The sequence below is a fragment of the Pseudonaja textilis genome, chromosome 2, assembly GCF_049901715.1.
Source record: "Pseudonaja textilis isolate UNSWEBS1 chromosome 2, rPseTex1.2, whole genome shotgun sequence".
Taxonomy (NCBI): domain Eukaryota; kingdom Metazoa; phylum Chordata; class Lepidosauria; order Squamata; family Elapidae; genus Pseudonaja; species Pseudonaja textilis.
In genome coordinates this window covers 234,599,070-234,622,651 of record NC_141991.1, presented here as the reverse complement: position 1 = coordinate 234,622,651, position 23,582 = coordinate 234,599,070, and the positions used below count along the sequence as shown (strand labels likewise).

The 23,582-nt window shown below is 37.7% G+C and overlaps 1 protein-coding gene across 2 annotated transcripts in view; it reads right to left on the bottom strand.

The window, feature by feature from the left end:
• Window positions 1-22,889, bottom strand: part of HCN1 (hyperpolarization activated cyclic nucleotide gated potassium channel 1) — a 147,543-nt gene extending 124,654 nt beyond the window's left edge. For both annotated transcript variants that reach the window (XM_026714298.2, XM_087927315.1), the window contains exon 1: window positions 22,098-22,889. In XM_026714298.2, coding sequence (XP_026570083.1) covers window positions 22,098-22,492 — 395 coding nt within the window. In that variant the 5' untranslated portion in view covers window positions 22,493-22,889. The remainder of the gene's footprint in view (window positions 1-22,097) is intronic.
• Window positions 22,890-23,582: the final 693 nt, after the last annotated feature.

The window sequence follows — 23,582 nt, the reverse complement described above, 5'->3', positions numbered from 1 at the left end:
CTTATTAAAGTCACAGTTTGTAACATGATTTTTTTGCTAGTTAATAAATAAGAACTAAAGAAAAGAGAATACAAATAGATCCAGTGTTCGGGCAATCACCAGATTAGCTGCAGATTTCAAATGCCCTTGTAGATTAATCTTATCCATGCTTACTTGGCAGTTTGAGTTGACTTGTCTAAATGTAATAGGATTTAACTTTTTACATAACCATCTGGCCACTCAGTAATATTTTATAAACCAAACACTTTCAAAATATTGGTGTGGTTAGAACAAGTTTCCAATTATGCCTTTTGGGAATGGTGAGCTATTTGTCTCTTGCATAAGATGAAAAGCTCTAAAAACCGAGACGCTTAGTCACTAAGTGACTGCTGTCCTGCTGTTCTAAGCCCCCCAGTCTTCTGAAATAAAACACGGAAGTTCTATGAACATTACATTCTATAAGACACACCAAAGAATTCCCACTGTTGTGAGATTGCAACTCTTGTGAGAGCTTTCAACCATTTCATCATCTTAATTCTAAACTCTGGTGAGCTTTCTGGTTTTTGTTTTTCAACCGCAGCACCTCAGAGCACCCAAGAGAAACCTGGGAGGAAGTTTAGGATACTCAGAGAAACTCTGTGAGCTGAGAATTGAGGGGAATACAAAAGGAAAGTCCTAGCTATGCATCATGAACTCTCAGAGGAACATGGTTGAGAAAGAACTGCCATAGTCCTTAATCAGTTCCTTGAGTCTATTTCATAGCCAAGTATATTGTCCTTAAATGAGATCGTTAGGCCCAATTCATAGCCACTTTAGGACCTTATTCATCAGGTACTTCACTTCGAGACCAAATGACTTTTCCAGTTAGTTTCTGAGTGTGAAATTTGAGATTCCTCCATGAAGAACTAAGAAGAAAAAGACATTTTCAAATGCAGTAGTTTTGAATGCATACCCAGCCATCCTATCTACTTCCAACTTGACACTGTCTCTTTGCATCTTGCTAGTTGTGTGTCTCCACTGTTTGTTATCACTCAGTATTTGCAAGAGGTCTACAGAGGAGAAGCTGGCTGCCTTATCCCTAAGTCCCTTAAGATTCACTTCTTGAGTCTTCCATCTTCTCTTGAATACACAAACAAAATCCAATTTCCTGCCTGCCCCCAAGCTCTGACAAACATCTCCCCAGCCATTATACAATCGAAATCTTCTAAAGGGCAGCTAAGGAAGCTAAAAGCAGAGACAATAGAAATCTGGCAGCAAACAGGAGCATCTAATTTTCTTAGTAGCACAGAAGCAATTCCCATAAGTCCTTCCCTCCCTCTTCACTTTCCAATTATATGCATGCATGTATGAGTCGTCAAGAGATATACCAAAATAAGATGGCATCCTGCGCACACCTATTAGGAGTAAGTCCTACACAGCTATGTGGCAATTTAAGAAATTTAGGATTGCACTCCTTAGTGGCAATACACATGACCATGGTGTGAATACATGGACACGACAAGTTTGCAAAAGCAGGTGGGAGATAAGAAGATAGGGGCTTAAGTGGATCCAACCAGGCATTCACAGTAGAAAAAATTCATGCCATCAATTTTCCATTCCTAAGTGGAATTCTAAGTGACAAAAAAATGGTGATTCTCATGCATAATTTTCAGTTACACAATATTGAAATGTTATGTTTTGTATGTTATTTTTAGTTTATTGTTTATTATTCACCTTATTTATTATGTTTCACTTTCATGCTAACTTTCCCTCACTTAGAATTTTCTTCTTGAAGACTATTTCAGGATTTTTTAAAACAGGCTCTGTAGCCTGAAAAAGTTTGAACTTCCCCGATTTAAGAAACAAATCTGAATTTTATCTTGAAATCCTAAAGCAAATCCTAAAGGAAGCTTATTTTGTTATTGTAGAGCTACACAGGTCTATTTTTGTCTTTATTATTATTATTGTCTGGAAAGTATAAAGGGGTGGGTTTTTGGTCATACAGACTGCTGCTATTTTGACTGTTTTTTTAACCTCCTCTGAGACAGACATCCCTGCTTTGAAGCAACGTTATGAAGTCAACAGACTTACTGTTCCATCCTTTACAGCAGCCCGCTTTATTTGCTTGCTTATAGTAAGACAGATCAGCCAATCAAGGCAAATTTGATCCTGTCTTTACAAATCACTGAAGCTGAAATATTGTGTATGTATGCCAAATGCAAAGAATCAATTCTTAGAGGAAAAGCTTTTCTCAGATGAATTTATTATTTCCCAAAATATTTTTAAAAGTATAACTGAAATGATATTGTAAGATATCTATGGACTGAAATGTTATTTTTTGTGCTTTTTGTACTTTGTGTATGTGTGTGTGTGTATGTGTTTTACAAGTCAATGAAATCAGGAAATAATCATTATTTATGATTGAATGTGTTCAGAAAACCCAGTTATTATTTTAGGAGATAGTATGACCTGGGCCTTAAAATTTAGGTTTATAATCATTCTACATAGCACAATAGCACAACAATTGTATTTTCTTAAGACATCTGTAGGTTTTAGTGCAGTGCATAAGCTCACCCTCCCTGTACTGTATACAGGAATATTAATCTGGGACAGAACAGCCTTTATAAAATGGATATAAAAACCAACAAGAAACAGAACATGTGTGTCTCTAGTTGACAGAGTTTCATAAGTGCTACACAACAAATGCAGATAGAATGGTTTATTGGTGTGTGTGTGTGATCACAGCGAGGCGAACAGTGGCATCCACAAGGGTAAAGAGGGATTCATTATCGTGACAAAAGCCCTGATCCTTGTGTACACTCTTTTTTCATTCTGATGCAAATAGGAAGATCCTCCAGTTGTGTCTGAAGGTGTTATACCACCCAGCAAGTCAATCAAACTACTACAGATTTGGAACCTGGGAAACCTTTAGAAGAGGTTAAGTTTAGCCCTGTAGCTCCTCCAGGTGAACTCTCTTGCCTTGGCTATGAGCTCAAACTATTAACAAGCATGACCTGATAGAAAACCCAGAGCCCAGTTTAATAAAGATCTGCTAGCTGCAGGACTTAGATAGGTGACAGGAGGTTAGAGAAGATTTGTGCTGTCTAAAGCTCCAAATAATGCCGTACCAAGGAGACATTCTGCCTGAATTTTAAGTGCAAAGACTTTTAAGGACTTATCTATAGCTTGTTGATGATTACAAGGTATATGGAAAAGGAAAACCTTATTTTTAAAATCAGCCAAGGTCAGGTCAAATCATGGTTAAGCCAGATATTTTATAGCCAGATATTTCAAGCTAATTAACAAGGATAGAACTAAACTACCTTATTTATCTCGAATTCTTTAGACAAATCATCCATCAACGTTGGATTTGTCTACGTTCATTTTTAATAGGACACAGTAGTCCTTTCCATCACAAGTAGCACGCAGGGTGTTTTTTTTCCCAATAACATTACTGAGTGCCATGTTGATTTTAAAATGTCTGTTCATATGCAAAGTTGGGCAAGTGGCTCCTCTGACATCATATGAAAGCCATAACTTAAAAATAGGTAAATAATGTTGTGGTGTAGCATGCCTTCCTTGAAATCTCTTGGAGTAAACATTCTCTCTGATTCTTGAATGCCGACTAGATGCAATTATGAATTATTTATTCAGCAGTTCCATGGTTGTTTCTTTACTTCAGTACACAATCTAAGGTGACAATGAAAAGTGTTTCCAGTTGAATAAGTTGCTCATGATAAGTTGCTCTTAAAACACGCCCTTCAGAAATTTAGGTCATTTTAGTCCCACCACTGTTCTTTCTCTTTATGTTTGCCAAAACATAATTCTGTGCCTAAAAAAAAAAAAACTCCTTTTGGTCTCAGAACTAAAGCTCACTGCATTTTTAAACCATTTTGATTAATAATTTAATTGCTTAAAAAAAAAAGTTAATTGAAAGAAAAATCATTTCAATTTTTCTTTCTAAATTACCATGCTTATAGCCCAGGAAAAAAAAGAGCCAGCTCATAATCTAATAGGAAACATTTTATAAATAATAAAAAAATCTTCATTAACACTGAATTTAACAGAAGACTTAATGGGAAATTTTGCAGATGGGAATACACTGAATGAATTTATAGTATTTACTTACGACTTCAAGCCCAAAATGCAGTTTTTAAATTGATGCATGTTTTACAGCGTATTAAGAAGTATTTATTTTCAGAAATCTTGATGAGTTCAATGGGTTTACTCTCAGGTAAATTAGTATAAAATTGCATCTTTAATTCTTTATATCAGTTGGTTAAGTAAACTCTTGGGCTTTATCTTCATGTTAGATTTTTTTTTTAATTAAAATAATCAGGACTGAGAGAAATAGCTATAGCTGGCTTGGGATTTTTTTTTTTTTTTCAAGAAATACTACTTCTAAGTCAAGATGCTATGTTGTAGAATTTCAAGTCTCTTCTTAAAACTTTTTTTTTCTTCCTAGCATTTTCACACAAGTGGAAGGTCTGCTTTTTTCACATCATCTGAATCAGTGGTGGGTTTCAAAGGAGTTTACCACCAGTTCAGTGGGCATGGCTTGGTGGGCATGCTTTGCATGCACGCAGACCCTTTGCACATGCATGTGTGCCAAACGCACACTTTCCACACGTGCAGAGGCTTTCCTACTCATCTCCTGCAATTCTGCACTCTCCCTGTAGCTTGAACAGCTGATGCATGACAATCTGCTGTGCCGCACAATGCAGCTGCGCTTCAAAAGCAAGGTCAGTATGGGAGCGTGGGTGGGCGGGCAGGTGGGCCCAACAGCAGCTCAACAGAGAGGATCAGTTCGGTCTCTGCTGATCTTCGGCGCTACCGGTATGCCAGAACCGGGCGGAACTGGTAGAATAGCACCACTGATCTGAGTGTTGATCCATTGGTTGCAACAGGAAGTGAGTGAGTGACTTGTCACCTGAGTCTGATATTATGATTTGAGAGCCTCTGGTCACCCAGCCAGCTTTCATGCCTAAGGCAGCACATCATCTCGCAGTCTCCTGGTTTCTAGCCTTCAGTAATTTGGGTTTCAGATTCAAGGTGAGAGCCTTGTATTTAGCTATTTTTATCAAGTACAAAAATGTTCTGACCTCCTTTTCTACTTTTGGAATATTATAGATGATCTATACTTTATTTTTTAAAGCACCAGCAACATATGGTAACTACATCTCAAAGGCTTCCTTCCTTCCTTCCTTCCTTCCTTCCTTCTATCCATCCATTGCATCCATTCATCCATTGCATCCATCCATCTACAACAGTGTCTTCAGATATACAATTAGGCTTTAACCTTCTTAAATTCAGGAACTTCAATATTACCACATGTCTGCTTGTCATTTGGCTTCTATTATTGTCAGGCTATTATTTTTATATTGATGTGTTGTTTGTGTTGTTTGTTACTAAGATATTCAGTATTGCCATTGATTCACTGGTGAACACCACCCAGCTAACCCTGGCAGCAATTTTAGGATTGTGTTACTTTGCAATGCTATGGCTGACCTATCAGCAGTTTGGCTCCTATGTTCTGTACCAACTATAACTTCTGAATTTTCTCCATAAACAGCCTGCTCTCCCCCCCTTAAAGGATGTTACAGTAATCTATGTGGTGATCAAGGCATGAGTGGCTGTTGCCAGGAATCACAATGAAGATTTCAACAAACATAAACAATCTGTTTCTAACACCGAAGCAGTTTGACAGACTTTGAACCTAAAATAACTAATGTAATAAATGCAGTTGTGTGGCAATCTTAAGAAAAAAGGTAAGAATGAACTATAGTTTATCAAAAATTCAGCCCCCTTATGCAGGAGTCAAAATTTTGGTATTGTCATTTACAAATAAAGCCATTTTAATCCTCATTTGCTTTCCACTTGTAACTCAAGAGATTGAAAAACCATTCTTATGACTTCACCAGCTGTTTTAAATTTAAATTTACTAGGAATATATTCATGCAATTGCATGCAAATCTCAGCCCTCGTCCAAATTAAAAAATATAGATGTAGATCATTATAATATAGACTTATATCATTATAACACAGCAATCAAAATGCTAAACACTGTGCAGGATTATGCAGAAATACGCATAATTGAACTTTTTTTTTTTAAAAAAAAGATGGTTATGTCAGAATAGCATCTTGAATTCTTAGCAAACTGATTAAAATTCCCTGATTGACAGCTAGTAATTCTGTCAATGACTTGATAAGCAAGGAATGTTTTATTCTCATAAGGAAGTATCTAAAAATCAACTCTCTACAGATAAGAAATTATTATTATTTTTCATTTTAATAAGAACACCTAAGTCTACTTCCAGTTTGTTAAGTTTTATTTACGATTTATGGTTGGTTAAAAAAAATGGTTTAAAAAGCCTTTATTATTTTTACAAATAACTCAAGGTACAAAACATATCCAACACACCTTCCTCTTCCTATTTAACCCACAACAACAAAAGTCCTGCAATATTAATGGGCAATATGAATCATAGCTAATCCATAGAAGCTCACATTCAACTATGGAAATATCTAGATCCAGAAAGGAACTCTTTCCTTTTTTTCTCAGAAATCTGTCCTCTAATGCTTTTTTTAAAGGGCGCAAAGTCCCACTGGTACCAAGTCACAATTCTAATACTCTAATACTAAACATTTATATTTTGTTTTTAACATAGCTTTAATTTTTTATAAAACATAAAGATAAAAAAGTAACTAAAACAAATGGTCAAAGAGAAAAAATAGAAAAGAAAGAGAAGAGATAGATTTGGAAAAAATGAAAATTATAAAAAGAAAAACATAAAAGAAAACGTAATTAATACATTTTACTAATGTATTTTACTAATCTTTTCAAAGGAAATTTATTATCAAAACTCTAAAAAGAAGAATGGAAAAAAAACCCTCACTTTCCCTTTGACATATTTCTGCAACTTACCATTTGCAACTTAAAAAACTGTATGCATTGGTTTGGCTCTAAAATATGCCACAATAGCATATAAACATTTGTGATATTTAAATTTGATATAAAAAACCTTTAACCAAACATAAAAATTGCGGGACCCAGTTTCAGATGGACCCTTATCTTCATATGCAGAAAATGTATTTCTTCTTATCTCTACTACTTAATATCATGCCCATTAATATATCTTAAGAAAACCTACCGACTCTTTAGTGTCACCAATGACAACATGAATGTAAATGTGTGAATGAGTTTTTGTATGCCAGTAACTTGATTTGTTATGTCTAAAATAAATCTTCCAGGAATTAGCACTTCATGGGGCATGAATTCCAAAAGTGAAATACCACCTCTGGGAAGAATAGAATTAGACAAATAGACTGCTGGAAAGCTTTTTGACAATTAGCAAGTTGTCTACTCATTTTTCTTTAATAGCAATAGCACTTAGACTTATATACCACTTTATAGTGCTTTACAGCTCTAAGCAGTTTACAGGGTCAGCTTCTTGCTCCCAACAATCTGGGTCCTCACATTTATCTCAAAAATGTTAGGCAGCCAAATAGGTATGATTCAACAATGAGTGGATAAGTCTTATTATTGAATTGAAACACTAATTAGTATTTTCTCGTGGTCTTCAATGGATTTTTGTGAATTTTGATTCATTCATATGTAATATGGCAACTCAGAAATACTACCTATATAGAGGGAACCATAATCTGTAAAATCCATTTTGGAGTATAAGTTGAGAAATGAGGAAAGACTTTATGAAATGGCTGCAAGAAGATTGGAATAAGGTGGAGAACATATACACTGCTCAAAAAAATAAATAAAGGGAACACTTAAACAACACAATGTAACTCCAAGTCAATCACACTTCTGTGAAATCAAACTGTCCACTTAGGTAGCAACACTGATTGACAATCAATTTCACATGCTGTTGTGCAAATGGAATAGACAACAAGTGGAAAGCATAGGCAGTTAGCAAGACATCCCCAATAAAGGAGTGTTCTGCAGGTGGTGATCACAGACCACTTCTCAGTTCCTATGCTTTCTGGCTGATGGTTTGGTCACTTTTGAATGCTGGTGGTGCTTTCACTCTAGTAGTAGCATGAGACGGAGTCTACAACCCACACAAGTGGCTCAGGTAGTGCAGCTCATCCAGGATGGCACATCAATGCGAGCTGTGGCAAGAAGGTTTGCTGTGTCTGTCAGTGTAGTGTCCAGAGCATGGAGGCGCTACCAGAAGACAGGCCAGTACATCAGGAGATGTGAAGGAGGCCGCAGGAGGGCAACAACCCAGCATCAGGACCTACCTCCACCTTTGTGTAAGGAGGGACAGAAGGAGCACTGCCAGAGCCCTGCAAAATGACCTCCAGCGAGCCACAAATGTGCATGTGGATGCTCAGTCAGAAACAGACTCCATGAGGGTGGTATGAGGGCCCGACGTCCACATGTGGGGGTTGTGCTTACAGCCCAACACTGTGCAGGAAGTTTGGCATTTTCCAGAGAACACCAAGATTGGCAAATTCACCACTGGCGCCCTGTGCTCTTCACAGATGAAAGCAGGTTCACACTGAGCACATGTGACAGACGTGACAGGGTCTGGAGATGCCGTGGAGAATGTTCTGCTGCCTGAAACATCCTCCAGCATGACCGGTTTGGCAGTGGGTCAATAATGGTGTGGGGTGGCATTTCTTTGGGGGGCCGCACAGCCCTCCATGTGCTCGCCAGAGACAGCCTGACTGCCATTAGGTACCGAGATGAGATCCTCAGACCCCTTGTGACACCATATGCTGGTGCAGTTGGCCCTGGGTTCCTCCTAATGCATGACAATGCTAGACCTCATGTGGCTGGAGTGTGTCAGCAGTTCCTGCAAGATGAAGGCATTGATGCTATGGACTGGCCCACCCATTCCCCAGACCTGAATCCAATAGAGCACATCTGGGACATCATGACTCGCTCCATCCACCAATGCAACATTGCACCACAGACTGTCCAGGAGTTGGGGGATGCTTTAGTCCAGGTGTGGGAGGAGATCCCTCAGGAGACCATCTGCTACCTCATCAGGAGCATGCCCAGGCATTGTAGGGAGGTCATACGGGCACGTGGAGGCCACACACACTACTGAGCCTCATTTTGACTTGTTTTAAGGACATTACATCAAAGTTGGATCAGCCTGTAGTGTTTTTTTCCACTTTAATTTTGAGTGTAACTCCAAATCCAGACCTCCATGGGTTGCTAAATTTGATTTCCATTGATAATTTTTGTGTAAGTTTGTTGTCAGCACATTCAACTATGTAATGAACAAAGTATTTAATAAGAATATTTCATTCATTCAGATCTAGGATGTCTTATTTTTGTGTTCCCTTTATTTTTTTGAGTAACGTATTACCATATTTCCCCATGTATAAGCCACCCCTTTTTTCCAAAATTTTCAAGCCCAAAAAGTAGGGGGGTGGCATATACAAAGCAGGTACACTTTTTATACGTGAAAAATGCATAAAATAATAAAGTAGGAATAAACTGGTTTTCCAGCAGTATGCTATACTTTTTTGTAAAAATTGTACGTGATGATACGATTACGAGTGCGAGTACGCGATAGAAATGCATACGCTAGGCATCGGCCTGAATGCTTCGTTCCTACTCTCGTTCCGATGCGTAGATTGCTAGCGTCGCCCGCACCGCTTTCGGCGTCATGACCGAAGTTGTAGATCTAGACGTCGAATTTTGTTTCTTTGTAAATTTTCTTTCTTCATAACTTGTTTCTCTAATAAAATATTTTTTTCAAAACTTCACAGTCCAAAAATTGGGGGTGGCTTATACAAAGGGGGTGCTTATACATGGGGAAATACGGTATATTACTAAGGAAGCTGCTGTGAATAACAAAGCCCAGGCTACATAGGAACTACAGAACACCAACAATGTACATCAAATCAATGAAAGAAGTCATGTAGAACTTTGGAGTTGAGCTATGTCAACATATTGATTACATTCAGTCCCACTAATAATATAATAATTCCAAGAAAAAAAGATGAGAAATTAACTTAATAATGGACTGAATAGGAAATTAAATGGACTTCGACAAAGAAAAAATCTGTATTCTATGTTTGAGATAAAGCTTGGTCTGGATTGCACAGAAGAAGCACTTTCACATTGTGGGTGTAGGATCCCAGTTATTGCTGGACTTGCAAGCATTTGCACAACTACAGGTAGCATACTCCATACCCTGATTGCATGACAACCTACTTCAGCTGTTAAGATGCATTGTACATGTACTCTTGAAATAGTTCCAGGATCTGCAAGGAGATTCCTAACTTGAAACATCTGCATTGTTGTACAACTCTTAAAAACCATATTCTGAGTCCATTCTTATTTAAAATTGGGCATACACGTCTTCTTGATATATAATGTTAATTTTGCCATTGTGCATATTCTCTAAGTATAGTTTCTCAGTCTGATATTGTCAGCAAAATAGCTCTTTTCCAATTCTGAGACAAATTTGTCCTTATTTCTATATCAGTGTATACCTTAGTAAATTGTGATTTTTAAAAATTTATTTGTTCTAGAAAGGTTCCTAGTAGAAGAAAGTGAGGGTTCAATCCAAGCTCTTTTTTTTTACTTTTTCTGATCAATGCTGCTCATGTCTTCTGAGTACTTTTTGAATCTTTTTACATGACCACTACATATGATAAAATGTCTATATCACAACATTTCCAATATTTACAGTGTTAGTTTATGACTTATTTAATTTTGAAATTATGTTGTACCAGTTTTCAGCTTGGGGCAATACTTGGATTTTAATTCTATTGGGATGGTTTTGTTTTGTTTTTTCTAACTGTAGAAGAAAGGCAGGCAGGCAGGCAAGGCGGAAGGAAGGATGGAAGGAAGGTTTTCTGAAGCACAGATATATATTATTTTGCAAATTAATTTCTCATAAATGAATAGGATATTTCTGTGCAGATTTTACCTAGAAGATAGATGCTAATGGGTTGCATCCAAACCGGCTTGTTTATACCACAGTAGAACCAATTTTTGTGAATCCTGCAAATTGCTCCAACAGAAAGTTCTGATGTGCCTATCTTTTCTTCTTACCTGAAGATCCTAGAATTAATTCTTGACATCCATATTTTTTTTAAAAAAAAGATAACAATAACAAGAGAAGTCTCAGTCCAAGTTCTTGAGGAACCATATTACCCAATATAGAAATGAGAAAGTGAATGGGAACAGCAAATGAACAAGAAGTCTGAGCTAACACAAGGCAGATTTCTATGTTGCTAAAGATGAATACAATGGACATTTCTTTTTTCTCTCTCCAAATGTAACCTCTATTTATCCTGTCACTAGAAGTACTAATTTCACAGATCATACAAATTTGACATTAGAAAAATTAGTACATTATCAGTGTTGTCTTTACATTTGCAAAGTGATTTTACTTTGGTGTGTCATTAATGCCACATAGAGGATGCTCATATTCTAATATACATAGTATGCAGGACTATTTATTCAACCACTGAATTCTTTCTCTTCACTTTTAAAAATTCTTCATAAAGACACAACATGATTGTCTTTCACAGATTTGAGGCACTGTCAAGTTAACTATGATAAATACCTGGAAGACTTGCTAGGAAGTTTGCTGCCTATCTAAGAAAACATTTTTTTTTCTTGCATGTAAGAAATACATCCTCATTTTTAGTAGAATGCTCTTTCTTTTCCACAGATTGGATTTACATCTTGGTGTCCTAGTATTAAAAGTGCTACATGCTCTCAACAGAAGTATCTTTTATTTCTAAATAATAAAGTGGCTAATAGGCTGCAGTCCTTAAGACAATTATTCTATTGTCACTGTAATTCCCATTTAAGTTATTGAGACATCTATATCTGTAAATTTTCAAGATTAAGTCAGGGTCATTTAGTAGCAGAATACCAATCAATGTATTCTACAAATGTTAATTGCAGGTGACTTCTTGAAAACAATTATTTCTTGAAAAATAAAGAAGGGTAGGCAGATGGAAGAAGGGTTTTCTAAATTAAGTTGAAACATACAAAGGAAGTTTTGGTCTTAAATGCATTATAACAACCTTTCTCAACTTGCTGCAGTCTAAGTAATCCAGACATTTATTTCCAGAATGTCCTGCTAATGGCATGTTGACTGAAAATTCTGGGCTAGTCAGATAGTTGATTTAACTGTTGCTCACTTTTGATTTTTCCTTCTCTCCTCCTTTTCCAGCACAAATGAAAGGAGCTCCAAACTTTTAATGTGGTAAAGAGATATTGCTCTCTGTATCACTGTCAAAGGGGAAAAGCCATATGTCTTTCCTTTTCTTCCACAAAATGCTTATTCTATTTATACAATCACAAAATGATTTTCCTTATGAACTGTTTAAAGTTCCTTTCGGTTGCATAGCATAAACTGCAGAATGCTTTACGCCTTGATTTAATGGAATTTTTCCCCTAGAACAATTATCTGCCAGTATACTTAAGTAATGCAAGATCTAGCCATTAAGAATGGAAATGCCATCTTACAAATAATTATGTGACAAAATCAGAACACTAAAAATGAGCATTAGTTTAACAAGGTTATTTTTAAACAACATATATAAACTAGTATTAGAAATAAACCTTCTGGAAAATAAACTGAAAATTATGGATGATATTTTTTTTGTCTTCCAAGCCTGAGAAAATTTTACAGAAGAACTTGGAGAAGAAGAAAAAAACAGAAAAAGTTAGCAAGGGAAAAATGCTTTCTTTGATCCCTGATTTCTTAAATTTCTATTTCAAATTATCATATTGTTCCTTATTATGTATTTTGAAAGAAGAAATATGAACAGCCATGAGAGAAACAATGACAGGGATAGCAAAAGAAGGAGAAATATAGCTTATTACTGTAAACTATACCAATTTAAAATTCCTTTCTTCTCTTTTCTGATTTTAACTTATTTGATTGCTGCTTATTCTTTTTTCTGAAGCTGGCAAATTTTGGTGTGTGTGTGTGCCTTCAAGTCAGCATTGCCTTCTGGTGACTTTGGGGAGCAGCCCCTGCAGTTTTCTTGGCAAGGTTTTTCAGAAGTGGTTTGGTATTGCCTGCTTCCTAGGGCTGACAGAGAATGACTGGCTTAAAATAGGACTGGAACTCAGGGTCTCCCAGTTTCTAGCGTGATACCTCATCACACCAATCTGGATCACTTGCATAACATTACTTGATCTGAAAAGAAACACCTTGATGAGTGTGTAACAGAGGTGGTATTCAGCAGGTTCTGACCAGCTCTGGAGAACCGATGGTGGAAATTTTGAGTAGTTCTGAGAACCAGCAAATACCATTTTGACTGGCCCCGCCCCCATTTATTCTCTGCCTCCTGAGTCCCAGCTGATCAGCTAGATCTTCTTTTGTTGCCCTGCACAGGAGAACAGAGCTGGAAAGCAGGTTAGTGGGGTGGGGAGGGAATGGGGATTTTGCAGTAACCTTTCCCTGCCATGCCCACCAAGCCATGCCCACCAAGTCATGCCACACCCACCAAGCCACACCCATAGAACCAGTAGTAAAAAAATTTGAATCCCATCACTGGTGTGTAATGTAGAATAGCTTTTGCCTCTATTTTTTAAATGATATTGGCCACCAAGATTAAGAAATGCTTTCATATCCTGGATATGACACAGTACCAAGCCTAAAACATTTATTTTATTTTCTACAAATTGAGAGAATGGACAGCTATTTGCCTAAGTGAATGGACAGCTATTTGCCTACCACATTTCAAAGACAGTACAAGACAAATCAGTTTGACTACTCAACTTGCTACTCCATCTGAAACTAACATACCTTTAGAGGTTACAAGGGCAATACTGCTGCTGTGGAGAAGGAAGCTTCAAGTATATCCCATCAGTACCACAAATGGATTATGAAGAAATAAAAGCTGTCAGGAAGAAATCTCAAGTGCAAAGCCTGAATGTCACAACCTGGGCTATGAAGACAAAGGTTTATCATGTTGCTTACATAGTGGTTTGCTAATTAGAGCTTAATTCCCATCAGAGTAGCCTACTCTCCTTGTCCTAATGACCACATACCATTATTAAAGAAAATATCTCTTCTCTGCTTTCTTGCTCTTTCTGTGTATTAAGTGCATCTTCAAGGTTTTTCAATTATCCATCTATCCATTTAGCATTCAGAACCTTATGCATGTTTGTATCACTTTTTTCTTTTTTCTTGTTTTAAATTTAAGTGCATGCTACAATTAGCTAAATGTTGTTTTTATACAATGGAACTTCCTAGTATGTTAAATATAGTAATCAACAGAATTGTATAGAATAATTCATTGCTCAGTGGTTCTTTTAAAACTAATGAATATCTGACCATAGACTGTCTTAGGAGTATATAAATTGTGTTGCTTTTTGTATGCTCAATAAATCTATATCAAACTCTTGAAAAATCATCTTTGGCTATTCTCTTTCAGTCCCTCCCTCCCTCTCCCTCTCTCTCCCTCTCCCTCTCTTTTTCATTTTGTTGTTTTTCTCCCTCTCCTTCTCTCTCATTTTGTCGTTGTTGCTTTAGACCAATTTGTCTATTAGAGCTATTTGCCAACATCACTGAATTCAGGCTGGCCTTGAAATTTTATTCCCTGTCTTCTATAACCGAGTGAGTTGTCTAGTAACTGCTGGTGAAAGGTATTGCTAAATTTAATGCAGAATATATAATATGTTTCACCTGCTTTCTAATGGCCAGTCATACTTTTTCAACTCCGATCCTATAGCACAATCCAATCTAGAAATGGTAGGTCCAATCTAGAAAGCCAATCCAAAATTTTCTGCATGAAAAGCATGTGCTCTGAACTATACCATCTCCAGGAGTAAGAAGCACAATAATGTAACACAAGAGCAGGGCAACTCGTACATCTATGATAAGTATTAATGTCTTTTTTAACTTCATTTCCAGAGACAGACCAATTCTTTCTTATGTTCTTGCCTCCTCACTTCTTGGGCACATTATGATTTCCTCAATCTTTAATTATTCCCTCTGTCTTTCCTGTCCCCCCAATTGTTTTGGAATTCCACTCCAATGGCTTCAGTTACTGTGGCAAGTAATAGAAAACATAGTCTAAATACTCTTAAAACATCTAGAAGACTTCAGAATATGTGTGCCTCCCTTAACCCTCTACCCTTCTCTGTTTTGGAGATAAATTAAAACTTAGGTAATAAAAAACTAGTTAAGAACTGGACAAAAATAATAAATGGGTCAGAACTAGTTATATGGTATAATTAGAACCAATTTGGACTACTGGATAAGGTACCATGTTAGAAGACCCTGAGTTCTGCTTAGCCATGAAAAAGCCAGCTGAGTGACTTTGAGACAATCACATATTATCTGAGTCCAACCCACCTCACAGGACTGTTGTGGAAAAAATTGGAGGAGGAAGGTTAGATATGTTTGACACTTTAGGTTATTTGTAAAAATAATAAAGGCAGGATATAAATAAAAATAAATTATATGTTATTAACACTTAATTCATTTACTGCCAACTAAAAAAAAACATCAATTACTAGTTATAAATCATGAATTAGTTAGCATTATAATAGTACTGAATTTATTGATAACAGATAGCACTTTGTACTATACAATTTAATGCAGCAGCTTCAGTGGCGCAGTGATTAGAGTGCTGTACTGCAGGCCACTTCTGCTAACTATCGGCTGCCTGCAATTTGGCAGTTCAAATCCAACCGAGCTCAAGGTTGACTCAGCCTTCCATCCTTCCGAGGTGGGTAAAATAAAGACCCAGATTGTTGAGGGCAATAGGCTGACTGCTTAGAGAGGGGTTACAAAGCACTATAAAGCAGTATATAAGCCTAAATCCTATTGCTATTCTCAGTCTTGGCAACTTTAAGACCTATGAATTTCAGCTTCCAGAATTTTCCAAGTAACTGACATTTATTTTGGAAGTTAAAGTCTACACATCTTAAAGTTGCCAAAGCACACACACACACACAGAGAGAGAGATGTAGCTCAATGATATTAATTTTCCCTCAAATAATTACTTATTAATTTGAGAAATTGACATCTTATGTCTGCTGACAACAATTGCTGTTGAAAACAAAAGAATTAATCTGAACTGCAAATGCATCTAAAAAGCTTTGGAAATTAATTCCTACTTGGATGGCAATATTTACTTGAGAATTTAACTATTTGTTCAGAATGCTAAAAAGGCTTATCTTTCTTTTCTTATTATTTCTACTCCCATGATCTCTTCTCCATCCCCATCCACCTTTTTTTTCCCTTTTCTCTTCCTGTCCTTCTCAGAGCAGCAGCCCTTTCCTCCTATCCCATCTCTATCAAGTATTTTTCTTTTTCTCTTCTATTGCTTGTTCTGGAAGAAAAGAGTGGAAGGTGTTCATGTTTGCATGTTTATTTTTTGTGTGTAGCACAAAAAATATATTTGAGACAGAATGGATGGCCCATGCAAATGGAATATCATTGCATGTTATAAAAAGTGTATTCTTCATAGAATTCATTTTACTTAACAGTAATTAATTCAATTAATGAAGGACTCAAGAGAGATTGATGATGGGTACATTGTTTGTAGACCTCAAAGAGGCTAGGGACATATCATCATAGAGAAAATTTTTCTATGTGATTGCTAAGAGTTGACAACAACTTGATGGTATATAATTGATCCATTAATCAAGTTTAGGCTCTGCTACTGGTAGACACACACACATACACACACATGCATACACACTAAAAATGCACACATGGATTTTGAGTTGGGTTTCCCAAAAATTGTAGAGCATTGCATCTAATATAGCATTATGTCCATCTATGTGTCCAATAGTTTCCTAAATATTTATATACACAGCAAAAAAGATTATTTTTTTAAATCTCAATGTAATACTCATGGTGTATATGTATGTATGTTACTATGTGTACTTGAGTTTATTTTGTTGTTTATAACAGCAGAACAATACTTGCAAGTTCTGGTCAGCACAACTTAAAAAGGACATCATAAAGCTAGAAGGAGTACAAAATATGCAACCAAATTAGAGAGTTCTTCTTTTGGTAGGAGAAGCTACAGAACCAAGAGAAGAGACTATTTGTAATTCAGGACAGAACTGCAAGATTCTTGATGCTCTATGAGCTTGGTGATTTTCTTCCACATGTTTCACTACCAAACTAGCTAACATCACCTGATGACGTTCCTGAGTTTGGCAATGAAATGTTGCAAGAAAACCAAGAGCATCAAGGGTCCCACAGAACCTACAGTAATTGGAACTCTCTTGCATGGAACTAATGAGGGCACTGCAAGAAATACAAAAATATCAAAAATCAAGATAGATAATTTGAGTAGTGAGAGTCATGTTTTCACAAAGTGAAATGTAAGATTGTTCAATGAATGCAAGGAGATTCATGCAGAAAAAGGACTAGGCATGATATCTGGATTCAACAGGAATCTTTTTATGTGATGCATTATATAAACTCATGTATAAATATAACCAAACTAATAATCATTGATCAGAAAAAGTTTGGGGATGATTGCTGAATCCACATTTATTACAAGAGGAAGTGGATATTTTAATCTTCCACATTGTATGTAAAGTTAATTGACTTTGAAATGAAAAACTAAGTCATGTTGGACATTTGCTATCCTCTTTCTTCCAGATATTTTACTTTGAGGCAGTTTTCCAATGATGAGACAGCTCTTTGGAATAGTCAGATTTTACTAGCACCCAATTATAACAACCATCCATAAGAGCCACTGCTTGTGTTTAAGCTTGTGAATACATGTTTCTCTTGTATTTACTTAAAACATGAATTTCAAACACGCTTTTCCTTATAGGACCCCTTGATTGTTTGCTTGCACACATTTTATTACTCAAATTAAAGGACTCAACAGTTCAACCCTCAGTTTCATATATTCTTTTCGTATTGAAAGCTTTCCCTTCAAAGAGATAAAACTAATTTATATTGTATGAACTGACAGCACTGTCAAAGATTTCCAAAAGTTTGAAATAGCCAATGAAAAATTATACAAATATACATTTTATAGTATCCACAAACAACCCAGGACTTACTACAAAATATTTTAAATAAATTAAGTTCAAATTATTGTGCACCAATGCTACAATGTTCTATCCAAACATATCTGCATTAAAGAGTCATTTTAGGATACTAAAATATATGTTTACCTCACATTTAGTGCTTATAAGAATTAGCATCAATAAACAGAATTAGTATTCTCCTTATATGGTTGAATAAAGTGACATTAATGAAAGATACACTGTTTATTCTGTAATTTGCTAAAATACTACTTGGTCTATATAGCTTTTAAATAAATGTGGAAGACCATGCTAATCTGTTAATGGTTGATATCAGAAGGTCACCACTATTTAATTTTATTTTTCCCTTCTCTCTTCCATATGCCTGAGAGGGAAATTAATGTATTATGCACAGAAACAAATACAGTGGTTGAAAGGACAAGGGCAGGCATTCCAAGGTTAAAGATGGGATTTCCAAAAGCCTTATTATTCAAAACCTTGGATAGCTCCCAGTTAAAGATTCTAATATTTCTCCCCTCTAACAGACCTCAATGCAAACTAATACTATGTGCCTTAAAATATATTACTCTCTGGTTTGCAAACCGCAGATAAATTAATAAGGACAAAATCTATTCTATCCCAAAATTATTATTCAAAATCCCAGTTGCCCTCAATCCATGCTCTTCTTTGTCTTCCCTGCAAAATCCTAATTTTCTATCAAGCTGATAATAGCCTGTATCCAAAGTATTGAGGAAGACAGCTAACATCCATGTATTATCATACAAAAGCAATTTTATGCACAGATCAGCATAAGCTATTCAATGGTGCATGATTCTACCAAGACTGTCTTTCTAAATTTTGCACAAAGCAGTGGGACTCAAGCATAGAGCTTTGATTTTTCAGAGAAAAAACAGCACTCATTTCTAAACTAAAAAATAATAATAATCTTAATCTGATTTCATGGGATATTTCTGGTTTCCTAATTCTGATGCGTTCTTTTGTCATGTATCAGAAAAGAAGGTTCAAAGATTAATGAAGAACTCAGAGATATGTTGTTTAAATATTAGATTTATTAGATGACCATAGCCTCTTGATGTGGCTGATAACCACACAATTCACATAAATCCTGGATCCCCAGACTGATACCTATAACCACTGACATTTTCTTCGGTGCCCACTATTACTGCCAGCCAACTGAACTAAGTTCTTTTAATTAAAAATAAGAAGCTTACTTATCAAGAAGCAAAACATTCTCCTCAAGGATAGCATTTTATTTCCAACAATACTTTTGAGTCCGAGAGGCATTCTTAAAACATAATGTAGTTGATAGCTAGAGACCAAAATTTTGGAAGAGTGTTCACCTTTCCAGAAAATAGAATATGCTAAGGAGCTATTAACATCTTGAAAAGGGGTTATGAGAAATTATCTTACCAGTTTTATCCCATGGTCATTTTTTTAATTGGATATCTGTAGCATAACAGCCATTTTGTTATGATGTCTCGAATATGTCAAATATAACAATCATAAGTTATATGTCAAATATAACTTATGATTGTTAGAGATTCATGTCTTTCACACTGGCCTATACCTGTGAAACCTAGTTGTATGTGTAAAATTGTACACTATAAAACACAGAATACTGTATATGCCTGCCTATGTTGAAGAAGATTGGATTATTTCTACAATTTTAACTGTTGCACTCTATCCCATTCTTCCTTTTGTTTAAGCAGTTCAGAGAACCTATGTTGATATAAAGAAATGAATGACTAAATATATAAAATAAGCAGTCAGTTAGAAGTTCTAGGTGTTTACCCATGTAAACCACTTTTCAGATATTATGTTTAACACATGTATTTGGGTTATACAGATCAACACCAATCCAAACAAAATGATTGATTTAATTCAAACAGCCGATGTAATTATTTCAATCTATTCAGAAAACTGAGTCAATTCCATTTGATTTTCTGACTTGATTAGGGGGGAAATGACTTAAATGGCTTTGAATCAATGTCTAATGCAAATGTTAAATGCACCAAAGTGGCTTCCCCCCCAATTTTCTGTGCTTGGAAAAGAGCATTTTGCACAGGGCTGTAGTCAAGGTCAATCACATTGTTTCTAATTGTTTCTAATTTTGTCATCACCCAAAGAGTTATATATAAATACTTTTTTTCTCACCTTTCAAAAGAAAGCACTGTATATTTGTTTGTCCTCTTTGGTCAGCTGGAGAGGAAATGATTACTTGCTACAACAATGAATTAAAGGAAGGGATATGTACAATTTTCGGACATTAGTGGTTCTTGGTTTGTTGAAAAAACAGCATCTATCAACTTTCAACAGATTCCACACAATAAGTGTGCCAGCAACCACCGGCTTTTCACTTCAGAGAATGAATACTTTTTGCAGAAGATAAAGTAAGGAACAGTCCTATTATTGGAAAATAGGAATGACAGTAAAGTCATATTTTACATTCCTTGCTTTTGCTGTGATGGTGTTTTTTTTTTAAATTCAAGGTATGTTATTAATATTGGATGAATGAATGGAATGGATTAAAAATATCTGTAAAAATATATTGAAAAAAATCAGTGAAATATTTTTACTTGTTAAGAAGGAAGATTTTTAAAACCCCACCTGTCTAGCCTTCAAAACTGAAGGTCATAAGAAATAATATTATACAATGGTTACATTAGCAGACTGAGACTAGTACAACCTGGGGTCAAATACTGTCTGAGGAATGAAGCTCATAGGATGACCTTGGACAAGTCATCACCTGACAGTATAAGCAACTTTGTGGGCTTATTGTGAAAGTAAAATGATGGGAAGCAATACATACTATTGCTTCAATTCCTGAGTAGAAGATATAAAGTGAAATAAACACATGAGATTTTTTTAAAGAGGTATTATTTTTTCCCCCTTAAAGCAAGGCTAGGTGAATCAGGTTATCTGTTTAAGCAACATATTCTGAAGCTGATAGGGAGAAAAAATTAGCTTCTTGTCAGGTGTTTAAGAATAGTCTGTTCCATTGGGACTGAAAGCCACATAAATGAGCCAGCTTGCCAGTTCAAATCCCAAAGGTTATGGTAGCATTCTGAGAGCCAGTGTCATCACTGCTTTTAAGGACTTGAATTGGAATCAGAGAAATCCAGGTTCAAATCTCCATCCGGCAAGGAATTCAGTAGTTATATACCCCCAACTTAATTAAATCAGCTAAAAATTCCATCTTCTACTTTTACATGGTCTATCCTTGATTAATAATAAAACTTGATTTTGAAATGTATTTGTACATATGGGGCTATATGTAAACCTAACCTGTTCAGTTACATTCATGGATCAACACATTCCCATGTAAACCCAGGAATGAATAAAGTTAGTTCCTGAGTTAAGCAAATTTATATGGGAAAAAGCCACTACTGCATGATTTGTGACCAACAACCCTTCAGTATCCTACATTAGAGAATTACTGTGGACAGGAAATGACAGAGAACCTTCATTTCCACCACCTTAATGTCTCTGAGGAAAGATGAGATATAATTTTTAAATAACAAAGTAAGTGTGCCCAGGAGCACATTTAGATTTATGGACAAGACTGGCATGTGTTTTCCAAATGGAAACGGAATTTGATTCTTGTTTTTGCAGGAAGGCAGAAGAAATGGAAAGGGGACAAAGAAGATCTGTAATTTCTATGGCTCTCATCCCCGCTTCTAGTTTCTTGGATGGTCTTTCTTGAGACAGGAATGAGTTCTGGCGAAGAAAACTTTGCCAGGGAGGAAGACTAACTAGCTCTCTGAGATTTATTTTTTAAATTGGATGTGCCTTTAGCAGAAGTCCTGGCATTATTTTATTTTATTTTCACAATTCTCCTCAGCAGCGATATCAAATTATTGCAGTGGGCTGAAGAGAGAGACAGACAATGCTGACTAAGGCGACAGACAGAAACATTTCATCCTATTCCCTCCTCCTCCTCTCTCCCGAGTTATCAACTCGGGCTGCAACACACTTCTACGTTTGACATCCAGATATTGCACAGCGCCGTCCATCCGGCTGGCACTTTCCAACGAGCAAATTACGCCCCTTGCAGTTGGACTCGGGCTTGCTCAGAGTTGGCCCAACGCCTGCTTCAGCCTCACCGGTTGTAAACCGGGTCTCGTTTCTTTCTGCCGCCCAATCAAGCGCCCCTCACCTGAAGTCGCTGTACGGGTGGATGATCCAGAATCCTGCAGTTTTAACCCTTTCCTGCTCCTTCTCCACCGCTTTCTGGCTGCCGAACATGCGGAGGGAGAATTTGTTGACCCCGGGCTGCAGCATGGACGTCAACTGCCGCTGCACGAAACCGTACTGGGGCCGCGCGGCGTCGGCATTGTCGAAGCCCCCCGCCGGTTCCTCAGCGCCGCCGTTGCCTTCCAGTTTGAAACACACCGAGTTGCCATGCTCCTTAAGGCTGCCGCCGCCGCCGCCGCCGGCGCTCGGGCTGCTCAGCGCCTTCTCAGCTGCCGTCTTTGCCTGGGAGCAGGCGTTGGTGCTGGGGCTGCCTTCGTCCCGACTGACGGGCGAGGCACACGGCTTGTTGCCCTCCATGGCAAGGTCCGGCGACAAGAAGAGCGCTCCAGCCTGTCCGGCTCCACTCGAGCCGCCGGCGGAGGAAAAGAGAGCGAGCCAGCTAAGGCGAGCCGGCTCCCTCAGAACAGTGAGAGGAGGAGGAGGAGGAGGAGGAGACGGCGGCGCTGCCGGCTGGTCCTACCCGCCCTTCAGCAGCGCTTCACTGCCCTGTGCCGCTCCTGGCATTGCCCAAGCCGGCAAGAGCCGCTTCTCGCTCTGGCACCGATCGAGAGGGGCGGAGAGAGAGAGAGAGAGAGAAAGACAGAGAAAGGGGGAAAGAGAAAGCCGGAGCCTCCCGCTCCGCGCCCTCTGCTGGTTGAAGGCTCCGCCCCTTCGGCCCCTTCCCTTGTCTCGACATTGAGCGACCCGGCGAAGCCCTTGAGGGAGAGGTGGGGGGGGCGGGGGGAGGCGGAGGGACGGGCCTTTTTTCCCTTCAGCTTGGCTGAAGCTGCCAAAAGCGCCTCCCGCTCTGCGAAGGTGTTGGCGCTCCAAACCTGACCTGCCGTTGGCTTGGATAGGGATCTTCACCTATGAGTTGTGACACTTGGTCTCTCGTTTAAAGAGAGAGAGGGAGAGAGAAAGAGAGAGTTACGGAGCGGGTACACGCAAGGAAGCCCGCGGGAAGATGCCCCCCCCGTCCGCTCCTCTCGCTCACTTTCCAAGCGGTCCCTCAGAATGGCAGGAGACGCTGCGCGTTCTTTCAAACGAGGGTGGCGTTAGGCTGCGCGCTGCAATAGGGCGCAGCTGCCTTTTGCAGGGCGGGTTGGCTGATTCATAGGTGCTAGTTCGCGCGCACACACCCCAACGTCGAGTTGCAACTGCTGGCGAGACTGAGCCCTTACAGAGGTGTGAAAGCACTGGGGCTCGAGAGAAACCTGGTTTCAATTGCTAGCGATGCTTCTCAACTATTGACGTTTTGAAGATGTGTAGATCGCAACTCTTGAGAAATCCCCAATTATCCCTGAACATCTTCAAGCTGCTAAGAAACACTGCCCGAAAAAGAAAGGACTAGAAACACCTGTTAAGAAAGCCAATGTCAGGTTTTCCCAGAAGAATTCATAACCCGTTG